Below are 24,188 nucleotides of genomic sequence, written 5' to 3'. Positions count from 1 at the left end.
GATCTGAGCCTTCTGCCCTTTCTGGGAGGCCTACGAACCTGAAGTGGCACCATTACACATCCTATTCTCAAGGTCATCTTGGCATTACAAAAGGGTTTAAAGTTGAGAGCGTTGTTGCTGGGAGGTTCATTATAAGGGTGGCAACTGATCCTCCACAGTGCACATTTCAGTTTCAGTAACCACGTCATGTAACTTCTGCCGGTCCTGTCTAGTAAAGGAAAAATCCACTTGCACTTTTTCTAGTTTGTTGGTCAGGGTGCATTGACAAAGCAAGAAAGCTTCCAAGACTTTATTAGCCTCTGCAGTATTTTTCTGAGTCAGGGTGGCAGGATCAACCTCTGCCGCTGCTGGAGGGCCACCATCTTTGTATTGGCATCAGAATTTATTGAGTTTTGCACTCACCCACAATGCTCGTTTTGGTGGAGAAATGGGGAGAAAGTAGATCTCCAGCTGCAGGAAACTTTGCAAGGGATCGTTTAAATTTTGCATAATCGAGTACTGAATACAGTAAGTGGGGAGCTCATGCTACCCATGTCCTACTACACCTTACTACACTCCTGACCACGTTCCCTTCTGGAAATAGCCTTAGAGCCGGTTCACACTACTCCGACTTGCCAGGCGACTTAGTCGCCTGACAAGTAGCTCCCAATGCTGTTCAATGGAACCGTTCTAATCAGAGCGACTCAAGTCGCTCCGACTAAGAAAAAGGTTCCTGCACTATTTTTTGGTGAAGTCGGAGCGACTTGCATTGACTTCTATTATAAGAAGTCGTGTGCAAGCCGCGATGAAGTCGCGCTGCACGGGCGACTTCAAAGTCGCCCAAAGTCGGGGCGACTTTGAGTCAGATTAGTGTGAAACGGCACATAGTGTTCCTTTTGGGAGATTTCCCTTCACTTTCAGTTAGGGTAAGAGGTTATAAATACCTTCCTGATGGGGACACAGCAGGGGTGTAACTACAGATTATGGGGCACTATAGCAAAATGCGGGCCTCTGGTGACCTCCTTACTGTTTAGATCTCAACCTAATGTATGTCTATAACAGGATGAGGATAGCTGTCAGTCAGTCTGTACACTACTAGGGAGCAGATCTAAGGACAGAAGTTGTCAGGGAAGAGGGTGACATCACTGTAAGGAATTCCCTTTTAGGCTCCTTTCACACTATCCGTCCGTCGGATGGATTTCGTTTTTCTCAGCGGGGGATCGAGCCGCCGATCCCCCGCTGAACACGAGGATGACAGCTGTGTCTCCGCGCTGTGTGCGGAGACACAGCTGTCAGTTCCCCATGCATCTCTATGGAGGAAATCGGATAGGAACGGACCGTCGGTCCGTTCTCATCCGGTCCCATCCGATCCGCTTGACGGATGGAAAATAGGGTTTCCATCCGTCCAGATTTGACGGATCGGATCGGATCGGATGTCAGCGGAGATGTCTCTGCTGACATCCGATCCCCCATAGAGATGCATGGTGGGACCGTTCAGATCCGCCAAAAAAACGGACAGGCGGATCTGAACGGTCCGCCTATGTGAAAGGGGCCTTAACCTTTAACTTCACTGTCCTTAGCAGCTCCCCAATCTTCTTCAGCATCTCAGATCTCAGGGCTTCAGTGTAAACTTTAACTCTCCTACTCCTTCCACTACTACAGCAAGCAAAAAAAAAGATTTTTGTAAGTGGTCAAACTCACTGTAGTAACAATATTAACAAGCACCACAATATTTTGGATGATAACATAATTGTTAGTATTCCTGCACACAATTCCTCTAAATACCCAGAGGCTCGATTCACACATATGCATGTTGCTTTTGACTATTTCTGTAATGCTTGTTGCTGTGTTTTCCACTGTTTTTAACAGCGATTTTGCTGCAATTTGCCGCGATTTTACCGTGATTTCACGTTTTCCTTTTTTTATGTTTTTTTTTTTTTTTTGGGGGAAAATTTGTTGTTGGGCAAAATAGCAGTAAAAACGCAATACTTGCGTTTTGGATGCAGGTCCATTGAAGACTATTACATGCAAAATTCTGCATTTTGCAGGAAAAAAAGTCCCTGACTCTTTTCAAAAACGCAGTGGCTACAGTATTGGGAACATGTTACATGTTTCATCCTAAAAACGGGTGAAACATGTAACATGTTCCCAAATATCAAATTATCCTTTAATTTCAGTGCTAGTCAGGATGAATAGAAGCTCCAAGGACAATATATCTACACTAGGGATCGACACAGGGTAAAAACCAAGCACAAAGTGTGAGGAAAAGATCAAACTTTTGACAGTGTTTTTTTATTGCAGTTTGTTCTTTCCTGTGCTGACAATCATTTCTTGTGCAGGTGTCACAGGAACAGGAAGTGATGTAAAACCTCCCCAAAACTAGGTCACAAGAAACAAGAAAAACCTGATAGAAATTTGTATCTGTTCACCACTCTGTCCATAAGCTTGGCTTTTCAAATAAACCTGTCATGTAATTGCTAAAAAGGGTAACTCCACTTTTCAAGCTGCAGCTGCTGTAATGTACTGTAAATGTAATGCAATATGGAAGCCTGAGTGTTCTGTACACCGTTGGTATACACTATACAGAATATCCCCAAAAATAATTTCCTGCTTGTATGATTGTCTCACTGATTTTATCGGAAGTCTACACCAAGATTCAAGTCAAAGTTTAGGCACCCCCTGCAATAGAAATTCTAGCTTTGGTGAAATACTCTACAAGGATTAATTTACTTCTTATGGAATGCAGACTTTTCTCATCAGAACACTGAGAGTGTGCCAGGTGTTATAATGAACCAGCCTCTCCTATTCAGGTTAAGTATACAAAAATTCACAGTGAAACAAACAGCTATTTCTTTAGAGCAAGAACAGGTAGTGTGGCGCAGATTCTGTTCGGGCTCCGCTGATTTGACTTTGGTTCACTTTCTGTTCGGGTGTACAGGAAGCCAGGCACATAAATATTCAGACAGTCTCACTACTCATTGACTAGGCAAGTGATGTATTTCTATGCTTTAATGCAGGGTGGGCTTTGGGATACTGCGAATTTAGTGCAGAAGAGCAACAAGAGGACACTCTTTGCCCTGTCTTCTCTCTTTAGGATAATCTCCCTCTTGGTAGATACTGGGATCACAAGCAACTCCAAGCAAGGGCAAGTCCCAGCTCAGCAACATTGGAGCAGTTACTGAAGAGGTTAAAGCAGCAGACAGTCACTTGGATCTTATATCCAGACCTCTACTCACAATGTTCCTGGATACTTCGATGCCTCATTCAAATATTAGCCAGACACTTCTCCTGTATCTCCAGGCCAGATCCTCAGTGAACCCCCTTGATTTGGCTCCAACTGGTTCCAGGAAATAGGTCCCCAGCTCCCACTATGAACTCCTGCAACTTCAACTATACTGCCCAGAAGAGCAGCAGCCCATCAGGGTGGAATATTCTCCCACTGGACAAAAACCCTGCTGTTCCAGGCCTAAAACGATTTATGTCCTCCTCAGCCACCTTGTGGGGATTCCCACCCAGGGATTGGCTGAACCCACATAAATATTCAGGCCACCTTTTCCAACTTATTACATTCTAGAATCTACAAGAAGGCAGGGAGAAGTAGTTGAGCCTGCAGTCAGTGAAATCCAGAACAGTCAAAAATAATCACACGCTGCTCCAATGTTTCCAGAGGAGCCAAAATCTAGAGTTACCAGAGCCTCTCTCTAGTAAACTATTGTAGGAGGGTGCTACAATCAGAATCTACTAGTTTTTTTTAATTCCTGCACTGTACATTGATCACTCAGAGGGGATTGTTTTTTTTTTTCCCAACAATGACCTGGAAAAACTAAGCTAACTGGTTCCTATGCATAATTCACGAAGTTTTTCTTGCATTGTAGATACACTACTAATTGGCCCGATTTTATATAGTAGATAACACCGGGCCAATTAGTTGTATATCTACAAGAAAAACTACCTGAATTATGCATAGGAACCAGTTAGCTTAGTTTTCAGTTTCTTTGTTATAATACAGTATACACAAAGCTTTATATATTTATATCCTAAATCAGTTTTTTTTTTTGCAGCCACTATACTTTCAAAACTGTATGTGCTTTGTTTCCAAATACATTTGTAACACTGCCCCCTAAAGGACTGCTGGAGAATGACACTTTTGGATTCCCCTGGGTTACCTGTAGCAACTGCTTGCAGAAATCTTAATATTTTAAGTTCTTGGTTCAGTCAATGATCAATCTAAGGGTTGTTGTTTTTGTTGTTTATTTATATTGGGATGGGAGTAGGGATGAGTGGGATACTTCAACTGTTAACTATTCACATTTCAGAGGACTTTAATCTTGAGAATGCGGCACTTGAATGAAGCTGAGGTAAATGTTCCTTTTTGTGTTTCTCTTCAGGGCACTCCCCCAGTACCCCCTTTCTCTGTACTAACCGACACCCGTTCACTGACTGCACTACCCGGAGTGGTCCCCTTCCTGGGCAGACCCCTGGGCAAGATCATCTGTACTCACGATACTGTTTTTCCAGAGTCTTGCAGTGCTCCAGCTCCTCAGTCAGTTCTCCTGGACTTCTGGGTTCAGCTCCACACTGTAGGTTCACCAGGCCGACTGCCTGTGACCATCACCATCCACTTCAGAAGAGGAAGCAGCCTCCACCCTCCTTCTGGGACTCTGCTTCCTGCCAAAAGACCCTTACCTCATGTGCCCGTGGCTTTTTATACCGTGCCCCATAATGCACTGAGACCAACTGTCTGTGCCAATCCCTGGGGCAGTACCAAAAGCCTGTGTATCATTGGTTAGGTTTCCTTCCAGCATCCTGTGTGCCTCCCCATTGGATCAGCTGGGGACACTCCCTAAGATCAGATAAATCACACACTTGGCGAACTGAGCAGACCTGACTCACAGATCCTGCTCTCTGTTAAGCAGAGAACAACATAGATTAGGGATCGACCAATATCAATTTTTCGTTGACGATACCGATATTTAGGGCATCGCATATCGGTATCGGCCAAAATGAGCCGATAATTTGTACATTTAAAGTTTTGAACAATAAAGACAATTTTTTACACAAATCTGGTACTGAACATGTTATTTTTCTTTAATGCTTAATTGCTGGCTTGCTGGCACCCTGTGGTGGGTGGCTGGCTGTCTGGCACCCTGTGGTGGGTGGCTGGCTTGCTGGCACCCTGTGGTGGATGACTGACTGGCAACCTGTGGTGGGTGGCTGGCTGTCTGGCACCCTGTGGTGAATAGCTTGCTGTCTGGCACCCTGTGGTGTGTGGCTGGCTGTCTGGCACCCTGTGGTGGGTGGCTGGCTGTCTGGCACCCTGTGGTGGATGGCTGACTTGCTGGCACCCTGTGGTGGATGACTGGCTGGCTGGCGCCCTGTGGTGGGTGGCTGGCTGTCTGGCACCCTGTGGTTGGTGGGTGGGTGGCTGGCACCCTGTGGTGGGTGGCTGGCTGTCTGGCATGCGGTGGTGGGTGGCTGGCTGTCTGGCACCCTGTGGTGGCTGGCTGGCTGCCTGGCACCCTGTGGTGGGTGGGTGGGTGTCTGGCTGGCACCCTGTGGTGGGTGGCTGGCTGTCTGGCACCCTGTGGTGGGTGGCTGGCTTGCTGGCACCCTGTGGTGGGTGGTTGGCTGTCTGGCACCCTGTGGTGGTGGGTGGCTGGCTGTCTGGCACACTGTGGTGGGTGGCTTGCTAGCTGGCACACTGTGGTGGGTGGGTGGCTGGCACAGGGGCTGTGGGTGGCTTGCTGGCACAGGGCCGGTGGGGTGCTGGCTGGTACAGTGCCTGTGGCTGGCTGGTACAGGGTCTGTGGGTGGCTGGCTGGCTGGTACAGGGCCTGTGGGTGGCTGGCTGTCTGGCACCCTGTAGTGGCTGGCTGGCTGGAACCCTGTGGTGGGTGGCTGGCTGGCACAGGGGATGTGGGTGGCTGGCTGGTACAGGACCTGTGGGTGGCTGGCTGGCTGGTACAGTGCCTGTGGCTAGCTGGAACAGGGCCTGTGGGTGGCTGGCTGGCTGGTACAGGGTCTGTGGGTAGCTGGCTGGCTTGCTGGTACAGTGCCTTGTGGCTGGCTGGTACAGGGCCTGTGGATGTGGGTGGCTGGCTGGCACCGGGCTGCTGTGGGTTGGTGTATGGCTGTGATACACTCCTGCGAGACTAGTCCCGACTCCAGACGAGGCTGTCCAAGGCAAGGGAGGCGGCCTAAGAAGGCAGAATGATGTCACGAAAATATCGGCAATATCGGTAACTTCCGGGGCCTATTCCGATATATTGGGGAAAGTGCATATCGGCCCTCGCCGATAATCAGTCTCTCCCTAATATAGATTTTGCCTGCTGCTCCTCTGATAGGCAGACAGAGCCAAAACTATACTCTCTACCTAGCACCTGACTAGAGGGGTGCTACACATTAACAGCACTTTATGGCATCAGGTACCTGGAAGAAAGAAGTTTTTTATCCTGATACGTAAACTCCTTATTCTATGTACACACTCTGCTCAAACCACCCATATTTAAAGTATTTTTACTGACAGAGAACAGAAAGAATTTATAATGCACAACTCATGCAGAATACTAAATTATTTACTGAAAATACTACTGACAGCAGCAGGAAATGGGAGAAAACTGACAAATTAGATTTTATTATACGCTTCAAACAGAGAATAAAGGAATCTTCTATGCAAGGTAAAATAAAAAATGATATAGTATTTCAATAATAAATATAAAGCTGATCTTTGGTTAACTACCTTCACCCCCACTAAATGTTACCCACTTCACCCCCTGCTAACTTAAAGCCAAATTAAATTTAAATAAACTAAACTTGGTACCCCAATTTTTTTTAATCTAAATCCTTGGTCATGTGATATGTCTTCTTTCTTCTGGACTGCAGTGTGGGACTGGGAGGGTCTTTTTATGAGTGCCCACATTGCCTGCTGCTGACATGGAAGCTTTCTACTGAGGTTGAGAGGGGTCCATCGAGATGGGGTTCTCACAAGTGCTGAAGACTTCAAGTAGTGGCTTCATGACGTTATGAGCCTGGACTGCACTGGGGGTTGAATATTCTCCACTACTGGAGGAGATGCCAAGGAGGGTCAAGTGGCAAAGAACTCAGGTAAGTTAAAAGAAAAACAGCTGAAGGGTTAAAATAAAACAAATTGTGAATGTATGGAAGGTTGAATGGGGTGGGTTTGATTTTGCCAGGAAACAGCAAAATTCACTGTGGCTGAGAGGAAAGTATGTGACTATGGGTGCATATGACAGGAGAGCATTTAAACTGTTGTCACCTATAGCAGGAAATGCTGGAGCAAAGAACTTAGTGATAGGATCATCAGGTTTTATTTTCATTAAAGTCAGATATTTAAAAAGATAGGAAACACCTTTTGAAATCACATTACCATGCTAAAGTTTAAATGAATATTTAGTGATTGGATTTAGATATTCTTTAAACCACAACTCTGAGAAGAAAAACACCCAGTTCATTCCCTTCCCGCAGCTACCCAGTCTTAAACCCATAACAGCGTAAGTAAATCTATGTGATCCTCCGCAGCACCTCTTCTGGTAGTTGTGACTGGCGATTGGAATCTGCTTTCAGTTATCTCCACTGCTCCGCCCCCTCGCATTGTGACATCACGCTTGAAGACAGCCGTGAGGATCCTGGGAAGACTCCAGTAAGGACCCAGTGATGAATTTTTGACAGTCGTCCATGTCACCAGGAAGCAAATACAGAAGACCTGACCCTGTCCTGTCATGTGATCTAAGTTCTATGCAAGTAATTTGGGGCTTTTGGGTGGATTATTTAAAATAGAAAATACAGATTAGGTATAATGGATGGAGCAATAAAGGGGAAATTGTTCTCCCTAAGAGATCAGCTTTAACAACACTTATTATCTTCTTTAGAGCCACTATTAATGATGCATCTGACTTTGGGTCAGATGATAGTTATGAAGTAGCAGTAACCATAGGCGTCACTAGCGCAGGGCAACCAAGGCTTGTGATCCGAAACCATTGCCTGATTCCATGGATGCTGAGGTGCTGTTGCCTGCCATTTTTCCTATTTCTGCAGCCACACTTAACAGATGTATTGCTTAAAGGCAGCCCCAGTTGTCAACTGCAGCCTTGAGAAGGGTGGCCATCAGCAAGCCGTAAAACTCTGTCACGCCACCTCTTATCAGCACACCCCAAGCTTTACCACTGCAGAAGTAACAACACAGGTAAAGGAAGAGGCTGGATGATGGAGCAAGAAATTGACCAATAGCATGAGAGTGGGCAGTTATGGTACAGGTGATGATGATCTTGTCTTACACTACCAGGACATTTTGTATGAAGAGCAAATGTGAGAATGCCAAGCCATAGGGATTAGTTCAGATATTAATCTTTATTTGTCACTATAAAAGGGTCTGCCAAGGCACAGACAACATGCTAGGTGTTTCATCCTTTCGCCAGAAGACTTTGGTGCACAAAGCATGCTTATCGTTTCCTGTGATACGTCCCAGCAACCTCGCTTTTAATCACCACAGAAGCAATAGACATGATCTCTTGATTAATGGGTATTGGTTTTGTTGATCCTACCTGAACATCCACAGCATCCCAGTAAGAATTCAACTTGTATATAGAAGTTGACATCCAGTGCGTTTCGGGAGTTATACATAAATCTCCATTCATCAGGGCTTGGTTCTATTGTGCAAGAAATATCTGGACAGCTGGTTTATCCAAGAGTTCCACCACCCTAAATACAGGTTATCAGGACCGGCTGCAGAACAGTAGTGGCATCTGTGGCAAAGTTGTGCCGTCTCCAGCCAGGAAATTTTCCTATTACCCATCACTATGAGCAACATGTATAAGCAGAACTAATCCATAGCTGACCATGCATACATTTGGGAATCTCAGCACTTATACAGCATATACTGTAATATGTCATAACACGTTCCTTTGTCCTAAAATACGAATATAGTTATTTCCTTCTTCTTTCTCCAAATCCCAAACGTCATCATCATACCCAGTATAATAATCCAAAGGAAAAGCCACACGCTGAGGATATGCTCACTGGCAAAACTTGAATCAGTCAACAAGCTTCAGCACATGGCCCCTCTCCCAGGACCACTCCTTTGACATGTTTCACTCGATGGACACTCTATCCTCTATGATTAAGCACATTGCTTGAAATATGTAAAATAAGTGGTTCTGGAAGAGGAACGATGTGCTGAGGTTTGTTAGCTGAATACACAATTGCAGTGTGCGGCTTTTCTTTTGGCTTATGCTAAAATATATGTGGAGTGACAGACTCCAAGCCAAGACCCAATTCCAGGCAATGCAAAGAGCTCTTGGATGGTTGGAGCAATGCACTTTTCTTTGACTCTACATCACCATCCTGTTCTGCTGAATGTTTATCATTATCTACTTCTGTTATCCATATTACCCACTGCTCTTAACAAAAGACCAATAATTTGTCACATTGATGGTGAAGAGGGAGGGATAGGTGGAAGAAATAACCGCAGGAGCACAGTTGTTCCTATACAGGCATGATCACCCTTTCTTCTAAAGCACTGAAACACTATACCTCCTTTCCTAGTCTCCCATACAAATCCCACAGGGTCAGAGCAGGAAACAGAACAGAAATATGACCCATTGTCTACCAATAAAACACTCACAGGCCAAGATTCTGATGATGCAACCACTGTCATACTAAGTCAATTCAGGCTCTTTAAATGCTTTCAGAAACATATGACCTGCACTCAGACCCAATAGGGCCAACTGAGCCACTTCAATTTCTGAAATACCCATGTATGTCTCTGAGGGTTCTTAGTTATCCAAATCATGGTATAGCTAGTAGTAGTTGGTCACAGTAGTTTAACCACTTAAGCCCCGGAAGATTTTACCCCCTTCCTGACCAGGGCCTATTTTGCGATTCGGCACTGCGTGAATTTAACGGACAATTGCACGGTCTTGCGACGCTGTACCCAAATGAAATTGATGTCCTATTTTTCCCACAAACAGAGCTTTCTTTTGGTGGTATTTGATCACCTGTGCGCTTTTTTGATCATGCGCTATAAACAAAAAAAAGAGCGCCAATTTTGCAAAAATAACAATATTTTTCACATTTTTTATATGAAATTCCCCCCAAAAAATGTAAAAATCTAAATTTTTTAACATTTTAGGACAATTTATTTTGTGCTACATATGTTTGGTAAAAAAAAATCGCAAAAAGCGTATTTTGATTGGTTTGCGCAAAAGTTATTGCGTTTACTAACTAAGAGAAAGATTTTTGTCCATTTTTATTGTTTTTTTTTTAACGAGTAATGGTGGCGATCTGCGATTTTTTTTGCGGGACTGCGACATTGCGGCTGACAGATCGGACCCTTGACTGACATTTTTGACACTTTTGGGGGTACCAGTAACATTACTACAGTAATCAGTGCTATACATATGCACTGTTACTGTAAAAATGACACTGGCAGGGAAGGGGTTAACTTTATTTGAGAAGGAGGGGTTAAGTGTGTCCCTAGGGGCGTGCTTCCAACTGTGATTGGATGTGGCTTGTGATGTAACAGCAGAGATCAACAGTCCTACATAGCAGGACCGTATGATCTGTGCTGTTACACAGGGGAGAATGACAGGCGGCTTTGTTTACATTAGCCGCCTGCCTTTCTCCCGCTGTAACCGACGATCGCGAGTGATCGGCGGACATCGGGTCTGCCAGCCACTCGCGTGGGGGGTCCGTGAGCTTGCCTCCAGCGGCGCGCGCTCGCTCCCTAGAGCCTCGCAGGCTAGCAACGTAGTACTACGTCACTTTGCCTGTGAGGGGCTGACTGCCGACGTAAATCGTTGTTAGGCAGTCGGCAAGCGGTTAACTGGACTTGTTCTGGATGAACGTTTCACTGCTCATCTAAGTGGCTTCCTTGGCTCTAAAAAGGGTTAGGAACAGGGGCGTAACTACAGGGGTTGCAGGGGTTGCAATCGCTACCGGGCCCCATGCTCCAGGGGGCCCGGTAGCAAACCAGTGGGTGAACTTCTAGGATCTCAAAGGTCACACTTGCGACCGGGCCCTGGCATTTCACCACTGTGGGGAGGCCCCAAGATTGCAGGAAGGGGGCCCACTGCAGAACTTGTGAAAGGATCCTGATGCGGGACCATAATAAAAGGCCATGCAATGAGATTAAAGAGCCCCAGGATTAGTGGGAAGAGCCCTGGGCTTGAAGGGAAGGGCCCCGGCCAGGGGTCTGGGGGGCCCTTCATGGTTTCTTGCATCGGGGCCCTGAAGGTTCTAGTTACGCCTCTGGTTAGGAATATATAGCCGTGTGGCAATAAATGCTGGGATATGTTCCCCAGACTCATTAGAACTGATGAAGTGGCTTGGATGAGCAGCAAAACATCTTTGACATTACTGAACAAGTCCAATTGAATGTTACTAACTGCCAGTGGCGTAGCGTGGGGGGTGCAGGGGGGGCCGGCCGCACCGGGCGCAACATCTGGGGGGGCGCATGTGCAGTGTCACTCTGTCTGTCTGACTTTGACATACACAGTTCACACACTGTCTGCGGCTGCCTCCATCTGTAGGCTGGGAGATGTCCAGCGCGGCCGCCCTATGGCTGAAAATGGCGGGTTGGGGCGGGGCTGGACTGTGCCTCACCTGTCCATTGGTGTAGGGTGGGGTGGCGTTGCAAGCCAAGCCCCGCCTATGCCGCCTCTCCTCACTGCTCAGTCAGTTTAGCAGCGAGTGAGTCAGCAGCCTGGCGCTGGTCTGTCTGCATTGAAAGGGGGCACGATGATCTCTCTGCATTGAAGGGGGGCATGCTGGTCATTATGCATTAAAAGGGGGCACGCTGGTCATTCTGCATTGAAAGGGGGCACGCTGGTCATTCTGCATTGAAAGGGGGCATGCTGGTCTCTCTGCATTGAAAGGGGGCATGCTGGTCATTCTGCATTGAAAGGGGGCACGCTGGTCATTCTGCATTGAAAGGGGGCATGCTGGTCTCTCTGCATTGAAAGGGGGCATGCTGGTCATTCTGCATTGAAAGGGGGCACGCTGGTCTCTCTGCATTGAAAGGGGGCACGCTGGTCTCTCTGCATTGAAAGGGGGCACGCTGGTCTCTCTGCATTGAAAGGGGGCACGCTGGTCATTCAAACTTGTATTTAGATGCATTTTACTTTAATTACATCAGTATTTTCATAACAAACAATAGATGTGCTTAGGGGGTAAGGGTTTCTTTAACTAATCTAGTGGAATAGACTCGAGTGCTAAAATCCCGCGAGTTAGGGAGCGCAAATTACTTGCCCTGCCCCGGGTGCTGACAACCCACGCTACGCCACTGCTAACTGCTACTTGCTAGCCACACGTTGTCAGTAATACGGAGTGGGCTCTGTACTTTTCATTTTATAGCCAGGAGCAAAACATTACAGCTATATGGGTCAATATCTACAGCTAGTGATAGCACCTATCTTCCAAAGCCTATTAAGTCCGCTTTTGAACTGTCTGCAAACATCCTCCAGAACAGCAGGCTACAACACGGATGGATTGAAAGATTTTTCTTCTTTTCTACATACACTGCAGAACAGCTTATCTCCAACATGGCCAGGACTGTCTTATTTGCATACCTCCCAACTTTTTGAGATGGAAATGAAGGACGTCTGTTAGCAAAAGTATGAGGGCATAGGGCACACCCTGCGAATTATACCAAAAAAAGTGATTAGTTAAACCCAAAAAAGCTTTTTTTTTAACTTTACTATTCCTTTATATTGGCTTTTGAAGTTTACAAATGCAGCGATTTAGAAACTGGATGAAAGGTTTAGCACTGGGAAACATGTTTTGAAAGGTAAATAGTGTGTTTTATATACAACTATATAGATTAGACCAAAATGAGGGACAAATGAGGAGGAAAGGGGGGCAGGTGGATTTTATTCCAAATCAGGGGCAGTTCCTCGAAATCAGGGACAGTTGGGAGCTATGTATTTGGAAGGTGACGCTGGAACCATGGCAGTCCACACCAGTGTGGTTGTGAGGAATAGCAGGCACACAGCAAGGGACTTTCTGGCATAATTGACCAGCAAACTGCCGGTAATCTGGTTAATTGCCAAAGTGGCAATGGCCAGAATATGGTCTCTCTCTCTGGCCACAGTGACAAACAAACTCAGAACTGTTTCACGACATCAATTTAGTGGTTATGAACCCATGGATTACTGAGTGCGCAAATTGGACCACTGGAGTGATCTGGCCTGGTGTAAGATGCGCCAGATGCCCAGTGTAAAAGTGTATGTATAGCCACAACTGTTTTTTGTTTTTGTTTTTTTAACAGAGTAGGGTATAGTTACACCCAGGACTTTTTTTCAGCGGGAATGCGGGGGAACGCAGTTCCAGCACCTCCAGAACTGAATGTATGTATGTAATGTATGTTGCTGGGGATAAGTTGTTGCTGGGAGGGTGGTACTGTAGAGGAAGGGGTCTATTGATGCTGGCTACTGAGGAAACTTTTGTTGCTGGAAGGGATCTATTTTTGCAGGGGGGGGTCCATTGTTGCTGGTAGGGATCTATTGTTGCTGGGGGTAAATCTTATGTTGCAGGGGGTCAATTGTTGCTGGAAGGGATGTACTGTTGAGGGAGGGGTATTTGTTGCTGGTTGCTGGAGGGTCTATTAATGTTGGCTGTTGGGAGTCTATTGTTGCTGGGGTGGATCTATTGTCGTTGGAGTGTCCATTGTTGCTAGATCTATTTTACTGTCTTTCTTGTTATCATTAACAAATTCTATACAAAATACTTAGCACCACAAAATAATACTTGGGTCTGAATTCTCTAAAAGGGGCGGTATTGGGAGGTGGGTAAGGGGTGGAACCAAGGAACGGTTCTTGGAGGTGGGTAAGGGGCAGAGGCGAAGGGTGACTTAAAAGAGAAGAGTTCCTGAACCTATTCTCTGAGAAAAAAAGCCCTGGTTACACCCCTGTCCATTTCTTGTTAGGCAGGTTTCTGTTTACTTCCTGTCCTGATGATGCAACAGTAGGTGAGAGGAAATTTATTTTGGATTTCCCATCACTCTCTGCCTCCAAGGCAATGGAGACCAGAACAGGGTGGATCTGTTTAGCAGGAATACTAACAACAAAAAGTTCCTGATGAGTTCTAATCATTCCCTATTCTATCCAATCTTTTAAGAAAATACATTTTGGCTATGCCCTTTAGGTGTCCTGTATGAAAGACTTTGGCTCAGCCTGTGATCACTTTGAATAAATGGCTATTTTATTCCTCCTCTCCACCTCTTTTCTTACCAAAGACTGACCACCACCAATGAATCCTAGGAGCTCAGTGCTTACATTTTGTTTAGCATCCTCTTACATGAAAGATGCCAAAAAAAAAAAAAAAATCAGTAGTGGCTGCTTTGATGATACTACTCCTAGGCGAATGATTTGCGGCATAACTCCAGCCAAAAATAACAAAATAAGGTTTACCCCTCTTCCTGACCAGTCCATTTTTTGAGATACAGCACTGTGTTACTTTAACTGACAATTGCGTGGTCGTACGACACTATACCCAAATAAATTTTTTGCCCTTTTTTCACACAAATAGAGCTTTCTTTTGGTGGTATTTGATCACCTCTGCAGTTTTTATTTTTTTCGCTTTAAACAAAAAAAAAGATCGAACAATTTTGAGAAAAAAAAAAACAATAATTTTTAATTTCTGCAATAATTCATACCCAATAAAAATGTAAAAACTCGAATTTCTTCATCAGGTTTGGCCAATATGTATTCTGCTTCATATTTATGGTAAAAACAAAATCCCAATAAGCGTAGTCTGATTTTGCGCAAAAGTTATAGCATTGACAAACTATGGGATTTTTTTTTTTTTTTAATAGTAATGGCGGTCATCAACGACTTATAGCGGGTCTTTATATTGATATTGCGGTGGACAAATCAGACACCTAACTGAAACTTTTGACACTTTTTGGGGACCAGTGACACTAATACAGTGATCAATGCTAAAAAATATGCACTGTCACTGTACTAATGACACTGGCAGGGAAGGGGTTAACATCAGGCTGATCAAAGAGATAAATATATGCCTAATGTATTGCAATCCGGCCTATCCCCAGACAAAGTTATATGTGACGAAACACGTAGGCTGGGGCCTGCAACGGTGACGTCATCCCGTGATTCATCCCCGATTAGTCTGCGTATGTTTGTGCCTGGAAGGAAGCCCGTAAGAATGCCACAAATCTTTTGTCTCGATTGACTTTATGCTGATTTTACTTTGAATCCTTGTAAGTGCAATCTTTTACTTTTACCTATTAAAAGGGTCTCTTTGTATTGCACTATTGAACCACCTTTCTTGCTTTTGCTTTTGAGTATTTCTGGAGCAGTGTGAGCAGAGTGAGCCACATATAATTTGGGGGATACCTATTTCCTTGTCCCTTGTTTGACCATCTGTAATTCAGTGGTCAATCCTATTTGGTAAGTAGCTTGCATTACTCACCTTGGTTGTGGAGCACGATCTTTTCTTGCTGCTAACTTGGTCCAGCATCACGGTTTTCCTTCACCTGTCTGTTTCATATCATGGAGCACAGATGAGAATTTATTTTGAAGAGTGTGGATCTTGTTTACATGGAAAATTTTCTTTATGTACAGTATCTGACAAAAGTGAGTACACCCTTCAAATTTTTGTAAATATTTTATTATATCTTTTCATGTGACAACACTGAAGAAATGACACTTTGCTACAATGTAAAGTAGTGAGTGTACAGCTTATATAACAGTGTAAATTTGCCCTCCTCTCAAAATAACTCAACACACAGCTATTAATGTCTAAACCACTGGCAGGGCCGGCGCTACCACTAGGCAAGTTAGGCGATCGCCTAGAGCGCACTGCCTGTTGGAGCGCCTGGCCGCTGCTTTTCTTCTTAGTCTCTCCCTCTCCTGAGTCCCCCCGCCGCCTGTGCAGCCGCTCTGGTCTCTGTCAAGGCGCCAGCCCAGCCGTCCGTGCCGTGGCAATGCTTAAAAACTGACCTGGCGATCTGTCAGGGTCTCCCTCCGAGTCCCTGACAGTCTGAGATGCAGTGAGGGACAGAACAGAGGCTGCCTGCGCCGCGCCTCTATGATCACAGTGAGTGACAGACAGGTCACAGTCTGTGACCTGTCTGTATCTCTCAGAGACTCTCTGGTGCCCTTAGATTGAACCTTTAGAAGCGGTGATCGTCCGTTCCTCCCTCCTCCCAGCACGAATCTTCATCCTCCATAAGACCAGACACTCCACACTCAACAGCCAGCACTGAAGAGCTGCAGAGAAAAATCTGATCAGTGACAGTGGCACTGGCGCTCCGGGGGTCGGTTCAGTGTGGTGTGTGTGACAGTGTCACTGACACAGCCTGGACTGGAGACACCGCAGAGGCAGGCTTTGTTGTGTCTGCCCTGGAGACAGAGAGAGAGCCGTTGGGAGCAGAGCCTTGGTGGTAAGTAATCAGTAAAGAACATATTGAGTGTTTTTTTTTTTTTTTTGGACTTCTTTCTACTTTTCTGTAAATGATTTAAATAAAACTTTGAAATCCTGAAAAAAAGAAAAAAACATTGAGTTTTTTAACTGTCTGTGTACTGTACTTGTCCCTAAATTCCTGAAATGTGTGATGGCATCCCCTCCTCCACCTTCTTACCCCCACCCTCCCCTCCTCCTCCTCACGTTACTCCCTCTTCCACCCCCTTACCCCCTTCCTCCTCTCTCCCCACCCCTTCCTCCTTACCCCCTTTCCCCTCCACCCACCCCCCTCCTCCTCCTCTCCCCCCTCCCTCATCCTTACCCCATATCCCCTTCTCCTCCCCCCACCCCCCTCCTGTCCCCCTCTTCCTTACCCTCTCCCCCTTCCTCCTTACCCTCTCCCCCCATGCCCCCACCCCCCTACTCCTCTCCCCCCACCCCCACCTCTCCTTACCCTCTCTCCCCTCCCCTTCCTCCTCACCCCCGACCCCTCCTTCGCCTCCTTTCCCCCCTCCTTCTCCTCCCCCTCTTCCCCTCCCCTCCTCCTTACCCCCTTTCCTCTCCCCCCTCCCTCATCCTTACCCCATATCCCCTTCTCCTCCCCCCACCCCCCCTCCTGTCCCCCTCTTCATTACCCTCTCCCCCCTCCTTTCCCTCTCCCCCCTCCTTACCCTCTCCCACCCCCACCACTCCTTCTCCTTACCTCACCCCCGAACCTCCTCCGCCTCCTTTTCCTTCCCCTCCCCTCCTCCTTACCCCCCTTCCTCCTCTCTCCCTACCCCTTCCTCCTTACCCCCTTTCCCCTCCACCCACCCCCCTCCTCCTCTCCCCCCTCCTCCTTACCCTCTCCCCCCAACCCCCTACTCCTCTCCCCCACCCCACCTCTCCTTCCCCTCTCCCCCTCCCTCCGCCTCCTTTCCCCCCTCCTCCTCACCCCCTTCCTCCTCTCTCCCTACCCCTATCTCCTTACCCCTTTTCCCCTCCAACCACCCCCCTCCTCCTCTCCCCCCTCCCTCATCCTTACCCCATATCCCCTTCTCCTCTCCCCACCCCCCTCCTGTCCCCCTCTTCCTTACCCTCTCCCCCCTCCTTTCCCTCTCCCCTCCCCTCCCTCTCCCCCCTCCTCTTTATCCTCTCCCCCCACCCCCACCTCTCCTTCTCCCCCCCTCCTTACCCTCTCCCCCCTCCCCTTCCTCCTCACCCCCCGACCCCTCCTCTGCCTCCTTTTCCCCCTCCTTCTCCTCCCCCTCTTCCCCTCCCCCTCCTTACCCGCCCCCCTCTCCTTCCCCTCCTCTCCTCCTTACCCTCTCCCCCTCCCTCTCTCTCCTCTTGCCTCCTCCTCCTCCCCTTCCCCTCTCTCCTTCTCTCCCCTCCTCCTCTCCTCCCCCTCCTTAGCTGGTCTAGCAATGCAAAATGGTAGCAACCATTAAAAAGGTGGGGTATACATATGCAGTGCAAAGGAGGTGGAGTCAGGGCGGAGCCAAGGGGGCGGCAAAATGAGGTTTTGCCTAGGGTGTCAAAAATCCTTGCACCGGCCCTGACCACTGGCAACAAAATTGAGTACACCCCTAAGTGATAATGTCCAAATTGGGCCCAATTAGCCATTTTCCCTCCTCTGTGTCATGTGACTCCTTAGTGTTACAAGGTCTCAGGTGTGAATGGGGAGCAGGTGTGTTAAATTTGGTGTTATCGCTCTCACTCTCCCATACTGGTCACTGGAAGTTCAACATGGCACCTCATAGCAAAGAACTCTCTAAGGATCTGAAAAAAGAACTGTTGCTCTACATAAATATGGCCTAGGCTATATGAAGATTGCCAAGACCCTGAAACTGAGCTGCAGCACAGCAGCCCAGACCATACAGTGGTTTAACAGGACAGGTTCCACTCAGAACAGGCCTCGCCATGGTTGACCAAAGAATTTGAGTGCACGTGCTCAGCGTCATATCCAGAGGTTGTCTTTGGGAAATAGAGGTATGAGTGCTTCCAGCATTGCTGCAGAGGTTGAAGTGGTGGGGGGTCAGCCTGTCAGTGCTCAGACCATATGCCGCACACTGCATCAGATTAGTCTGCATGGCTGTTGTCCCAGAAGGAAGCCCCTTCTAAAGATGATGCACAAGAAAGCCTGCAAACAGTTTGCTGAAGACAAGAAGACTAAGGACATGGATTACTGGAACCATGTCCTGTGGTCTGATGAGACCAAGATAAACTTAATGGGTTCAGATGGTGTCAAGTGGTGTAGTGGAAACCAGATGAGGAGTACAAAGAAAAGTGTGTCTTGCCTACTGTCAAGCATAGTGGTGGGAGTGTCATGATCTGGGGCTGCATGAGTGCTGCCGGCACTGGGGAGCTACAGTTCATTGAGGGAACCATGAATGCCATACTGAATGACATACTGAAGCAGAGCATGATCCCCACCCTTCGGTAAATGGGCAGCAGGGCAGTATTCCAACATAATAATGACCCCAAACACACCTCCAAGATGACCACTGCCTTGCTAAAGAGCCTGAGGGTAATGGTGATGGACTGGCCAAGTATGTCTCTTGACCTAAACCCTATTGAGCATTTGTGGGTCATCCTCAAAAGGAAGGTGGAGGAGCGCAAGGTCTCTAACATCCACCAGCTCTGTGATGTCGTCATGGAGGAGTGGAAGAGGACTCCAGTGGCAACCTGTGAAGCTCTGGTGAACTCCATGCCCAAGAGGGTTAAGGCAGTGCTGTAAAATAATGGTGGCCACACAAAATATTGACACTTTGGGCCTAATTTGGACATTTTAACCTAGGGGTGTACTCACTTTTTTTGCCAGCAGTTTAGACATTAATGGCTGCGTGTTGAGTTATTTTGAGGGGACAGCAAATTTACACTGTTATACAAAATTTACACATTGTAACAAAGTGTAATTTCTTCAGTGTTGTCACATGAAAAGATATAATAAAATATTTACAAAAATGTGAGGGGTGTACTCACCTTTGTGAGATACTGTATATGTGTTTTCAACACTGTCCACAATTCAATTTTTTATTTTTTATTTACAGGCCTTTGTAATGTATGCATATTTATTTATTCATACTAATTTTTGTTTTTTGAATAGCATTGGGACTATTCAGTGGGGTGTTCCCAAAACCATTTAATCCGCCGTTATTATATTAGCGCTGCACATTTTTTTAGAATTAAATGTATGCCTAAATTGTGCTTACTAACTGTGGGGGAGGTGCTTTGACTGGGGGAAGGCAAAGATCTGTGTTCCTGCTTAGCAGAAACACAGGATCAGTGCCTTCCCCTCTGACAGAATGACAATCTGCCTTGTTTATATAGGCAGATTGTCGTTCTACCTCTGTACTGTCTAATTGGCGGACGAGGGCAGCCATCGAGTCCACAGTACCCGCCGCTGGGCTCCCGCTGTGTATAATCACAGCAGGTGCGGGACCGGCAGCTGCGCGCAGGCGCTCTAGACTCAGAAGTGTCAGATCCCGTACTCGGTTTGTGATCAGGCACAGAGCAGCCGCCCTGCCGAAGTAAATGTACTGCCTCCTATCAGCATGCTTTTGTCAGTACATGAACTGATAAGATCCTTGTGCTTCTTCTCCTCTTACACTCCAGCTCTGCTGTACAGAGACTGTGATAGGCTGATACCGGGTCCTTACACTGCTTGCATTTAGAAAATATAATTAATATTGTATTAATGATTACATGGTCATTTATATCTACCAGCTTTAAATAAAAAAATACTTTTTTTCTACCACCAGTTAAATGTCCAGGGCTCCCAAAACAACAATCTATAAAAAAGTAAACTGACAAAACTCGTTGTAACCCCTTTAATATGTTTATCTGATCACCTTTCTAGATTCACATTTAGATGAAAAGGGGGTGATGTAGGGACACCCAATAGGATGCATTTTTCCCTAAAATACATAAATAACCTTATGGATGGGTGTACATGGATGCTAGACTCAGAAACAACACATAGCTTGGGGGGCTTGCATTTAAGACGCATCTAAAATACGTCCAGCCCAAGTTCAAGCTACATTCCCATTGACCTGCACAGAATAATAAAAACTGTAATAATGCAGCAAAATAGGACATGCAACATTCACAAAGATGCAAAGACAAAATGCAATGTGATATGCCAAAAGCAACAGTTAAGCCTTTTTTATAACTATAGTGACCAAGCGCAGGTGTGTTTCATGCGTTACTGCGCGTTGCGTGTAGCTCATCTCATCCATTTCATTGGGCTGCCCTACGCACAAGAAGAAAAGAAGTCTCTGGCTCTTTTCTAAAAACGCAGTTTGGTGCGCACTAAAACACGCACGTTTGCAGATGCGTGTGGGGGGGGGGGGCATTAACAATTAATGGCACCACTGCACATCTGCTACAGGACAGCGTGTTCCCCTGCATGTCGGGAAAGTGTGTCAATTTGCGCGCTTTCCTGACATGCAAGGGTTGAAACATAGACTAAATGCCAGTAAACTCCGCCCTATATGATCCAATTTAAAATTCAAAATGACACAAACGCAAGTCAGAAAAAGTCCATGTATACCAAATGAAGGAAGCCCAGTAATGGAAAATGTGTGAATCACAGCTAATATCACTCCAGGAACTGCAGGCGCAAATCTGCTGTATTGCCAAGGAAGCTGATTCTAGGAATTTTGCAAAATTCCTAAATATTTAGTAACTGCAGAAATACATAAAACAAATGCATGCTGAATCAAATATGATCTAATAATGCCATCATTTAAAAAACGATAGATTTAAAAGACAGAATCCTATTGGTTTATAGGATCCTGAACATGCAGAAATGGATATTAGAGATACAAGAGGGAGAGAGAAAACAATGACATCATACTGAGCTCTGACTCATCAACCTCCTGAAGACTTGTAAGGGTTAATTCTAATATACTGTCTACAGTGCACAGGATGGAAAGCCCAAGTCTGGGGGGAGAGGGCTACTGATTATATAGGCTGTGCCCGCTGGACATAGTGCCCCCTCTGCATCCTCATTATACATCACATCTTATCACATGACATCACATCTCATTACATCCCAGGCAATTAAAGTTTCCAAGAAGCAGATCCTGCAGACAGACACCAAGACAGGACTGGTGCATTCATGGCAGGCAGATCTCCCTGTGCATCACACACAACACATGCCAATGATGCTCTTTTCTGCACTTACCTGATTTGGGGTAAGTGACAATCCAAATGTCATTTTCCCTTACTGGATAGTCAGCAATTTCCTCCATCTTCCCCCTGCAGAATGGGGGCAGCCTGATTCCATTGTACTCAAAGTATTTGCTTTCAAACTCCCCGGGGGTGCTGGGGGTCTCTGCCTCGCTCTCTGCCATGCTCAGGGGTGCTGGTGGGCGAGCAACAGCAGCAGGTTGGGGTCCAGTGTGGAGGAGATGCTGGGCTGGATGGCTGAGCTGGATACGGTGATGTAATGCGATGCTGAAGATGCAGTAAACGGTGCTAGCGAACTCCCCCTAGTGTTCAGTAAGAGGCAGTACAGGGGACCAGCAGCCTTGCAGAGCGCATGTGTACCCCTCCCTGCTGTGCCATTAAAGACTGGGGAATTCTCCTAGGAGCTGACTTCACTTCTCTGAATGGGATGTGTCTGAATCTGCCTACAATCACTAGCTGTACTCTATGTTGTGTGTGTTTTCTTTTTTATTGTTGTTGAAAAAAAAATCTTAAAAAAATAAATAAAAACAAATAACTGATAAAATGTAGATAAAATTATATTATTATATTTATTATTAATACATTATTTTTATTTCCCTTTGCTGGCTTTAAAATGTTATTATACACATATATATACATATATATATATATATATATATATATACATACAAACACACTGTATATACTGTATCAATGCTGGGACAAGGTCACCTAGATCCCAGGGCAAACATGCCAAACTGCGCCCCCCCAAGATGTATGAACATTATGTGTCAGTAAAAATCCCCCCACAAAAATGCTGAGCAATAATCTACATGCTTACCCCCTAAGTATAAACCCCCCCTCCTCCCAGTACAAATCTGCCCCCATGCTGAAATTACCCCTACCACCACAAATCTTTGGTACCCTCATCCCCCAAATCCCCCTAGTTGAAATGCTCTCCCAAAATCAAAATCCTCCTTACTAGCACAGATCTTTGCCCCCACCCCCCCTCCCAACACGAATACCCCAAATAAGTTAGCACTCTTAGCAGCCCCCAAATTTCCCTTCCTAGAACAATACTTCCCCAATGCTGCACCCCCAAATTCCAGCTTCCAACACAAATCCCCTTGACTCAATCTCCTTGTGGCGCCCCCCACCTCACATAATACCACAGTGCCCAGGGCAGCCTCCCGCCCACCCCTTGTCCTGACCCTGTACTGTATAATTTTGGCAGGGGCGTAACTACAGGGGTTGCAGGGGTTGCAATTGCTACCGGGCCCCATGCTCCAGGGGGCCCAGGAGCAAACCAGTGGGTGAACTTCCAGGATCTCAAAGGTCACACTTGCGACCGGGCCCTGGCATTGCACCACTGTGGGGAGGCCCCAAGATTGCAGGAAGGGGGCCCACTGCAGAACTTGTGAAAGGATCCTGCTGCGGGACCGTAATAAAATGCCATGCAACGAGAGTAAAGAGCCCCAGGATTAGTGGGAAGAGCCCCGGGCTTGAAGGGAAGGGCCCTGGCCAGGGGTCTGGGGGGCCCTTCATGGTTTCTTGCATCGGGGCCCTGAAGGTTCTAGTTACGCCTCTGAATTTTGGTATATGTATAAAGCTGGGTTCACACTGCTGCCGCCTCGGATCACAGCAGGGGGTCAGGTGCGTCCCTGTTCACATATTCAGGTGCAAATCGGGTCTGAATTTCTGCCTGAATTCGCACCTGATTCGGAGGACCCTTTCCAAATGCAGAACGCAGCTGCCCCGGAGATGTGTGAACTGTCTCCATTAAGAGCCGGTCACACTCTAATGTCATGCAAATTGGATGCGAGGAAACCCAAATGTAATTCGCATAAGTGTGAACCCAGCCTAAAGTGGTGAAGAAGGCTGAAAGGGTTAAAAACAGTACTCCGTCCTGGTCTGAGGGTGCACAGATAAGAAGAAATACTTGCCTTGATCATGACTTTGGCAGACTCCCTAAGTCCCTGCTAGCGCCCCCTATAGCCTCCCTTCTAATGGTGGCAATACATGCTTTGGTAAATAATTAATTTCCTTTCAAATCAATCTCTCCCGATAGCTAGAATTGATCTATAGTCAACAGTTCATTTGATTGATATGCCGCACACGGGAAGTAGATTGAAATCAATCGCTAAAATTAGATTTAACATTACACAATCATAAGTTAATGATCACTTCTCATGCAAAGCTCCCAGCTGTCCCTGATTTAGAGGGACTGTCCCTCATATGAAACATATTCCCTCTGTCCCTCTCTCCTTCATATTTGTCCCTCATTTTTGTCTAATCTATATAATTGTATATAAAATGCACTATTTACCTATCAAAACGTGTTTCCCAGAGCTAAACTTTTCATCCAATTATTAAATTGCTGTATTTGTAAATTCCACTATTAGTGGTAAAAAAAAGCACTTGTTGGTTTTTAACCAATCTTTTTTTTTTTTTACAATTCTCCTTTAAGGGGGTGTGGCAGGGGGTGTGTCCTACGCCTACATACCTTTGCTAGCGGATGTCCCTCGTTCCCATCTCAAAAAGTTGGGAGGTATGCTCTTTACATCATGAAATCTCATATTCTGATAATACAATTGTATTCATGAACAAAGTATCTCAGT

General features: G+C 46.2%; 1 protein-coding gene across 1 annotated transcript in view; it reads right to left on the bottom strand.

The window, feature by feature from the left end:
- SULT4A1 (sulfotransferase family 4A member 1) overlaps positions 1-21,886 on the bottom strand; it is a 60,134-nt gene extending 38,248 nt beyond the window's left edge. The window contains exon 1 of the mRNA XM_082257003.1: positions 21,587-21,886. Within this exon, the coding sequence (XP_082113129.1) occupies positions 21,587-21,755 (169 nt within the window). The 5' untranslated portion in view covers positions 21,756-21,886. The remainder of the gene's footprint in view (positions 1-21,586) is intronic.
- Between the last annotated feature and the right edge of the window lie 2,302 nt (positions 21,887-24,188).

This window comes from Pelophylax lessonae, assembly GCF_965119305.1.
Source record: "Pelophylax lessonae genome assembly, chromosome: 4".
NCBI classification, from domain to species: domain Eukaryota; kingdom Metazoa; phylum Chordata; class Amphibia; order Anura; family Ranidae; genus Pelophylax; species Pelophylax lessonae.
This window is presented reverse-complemented; position numbering and strand designations above follow the sequence as displayed.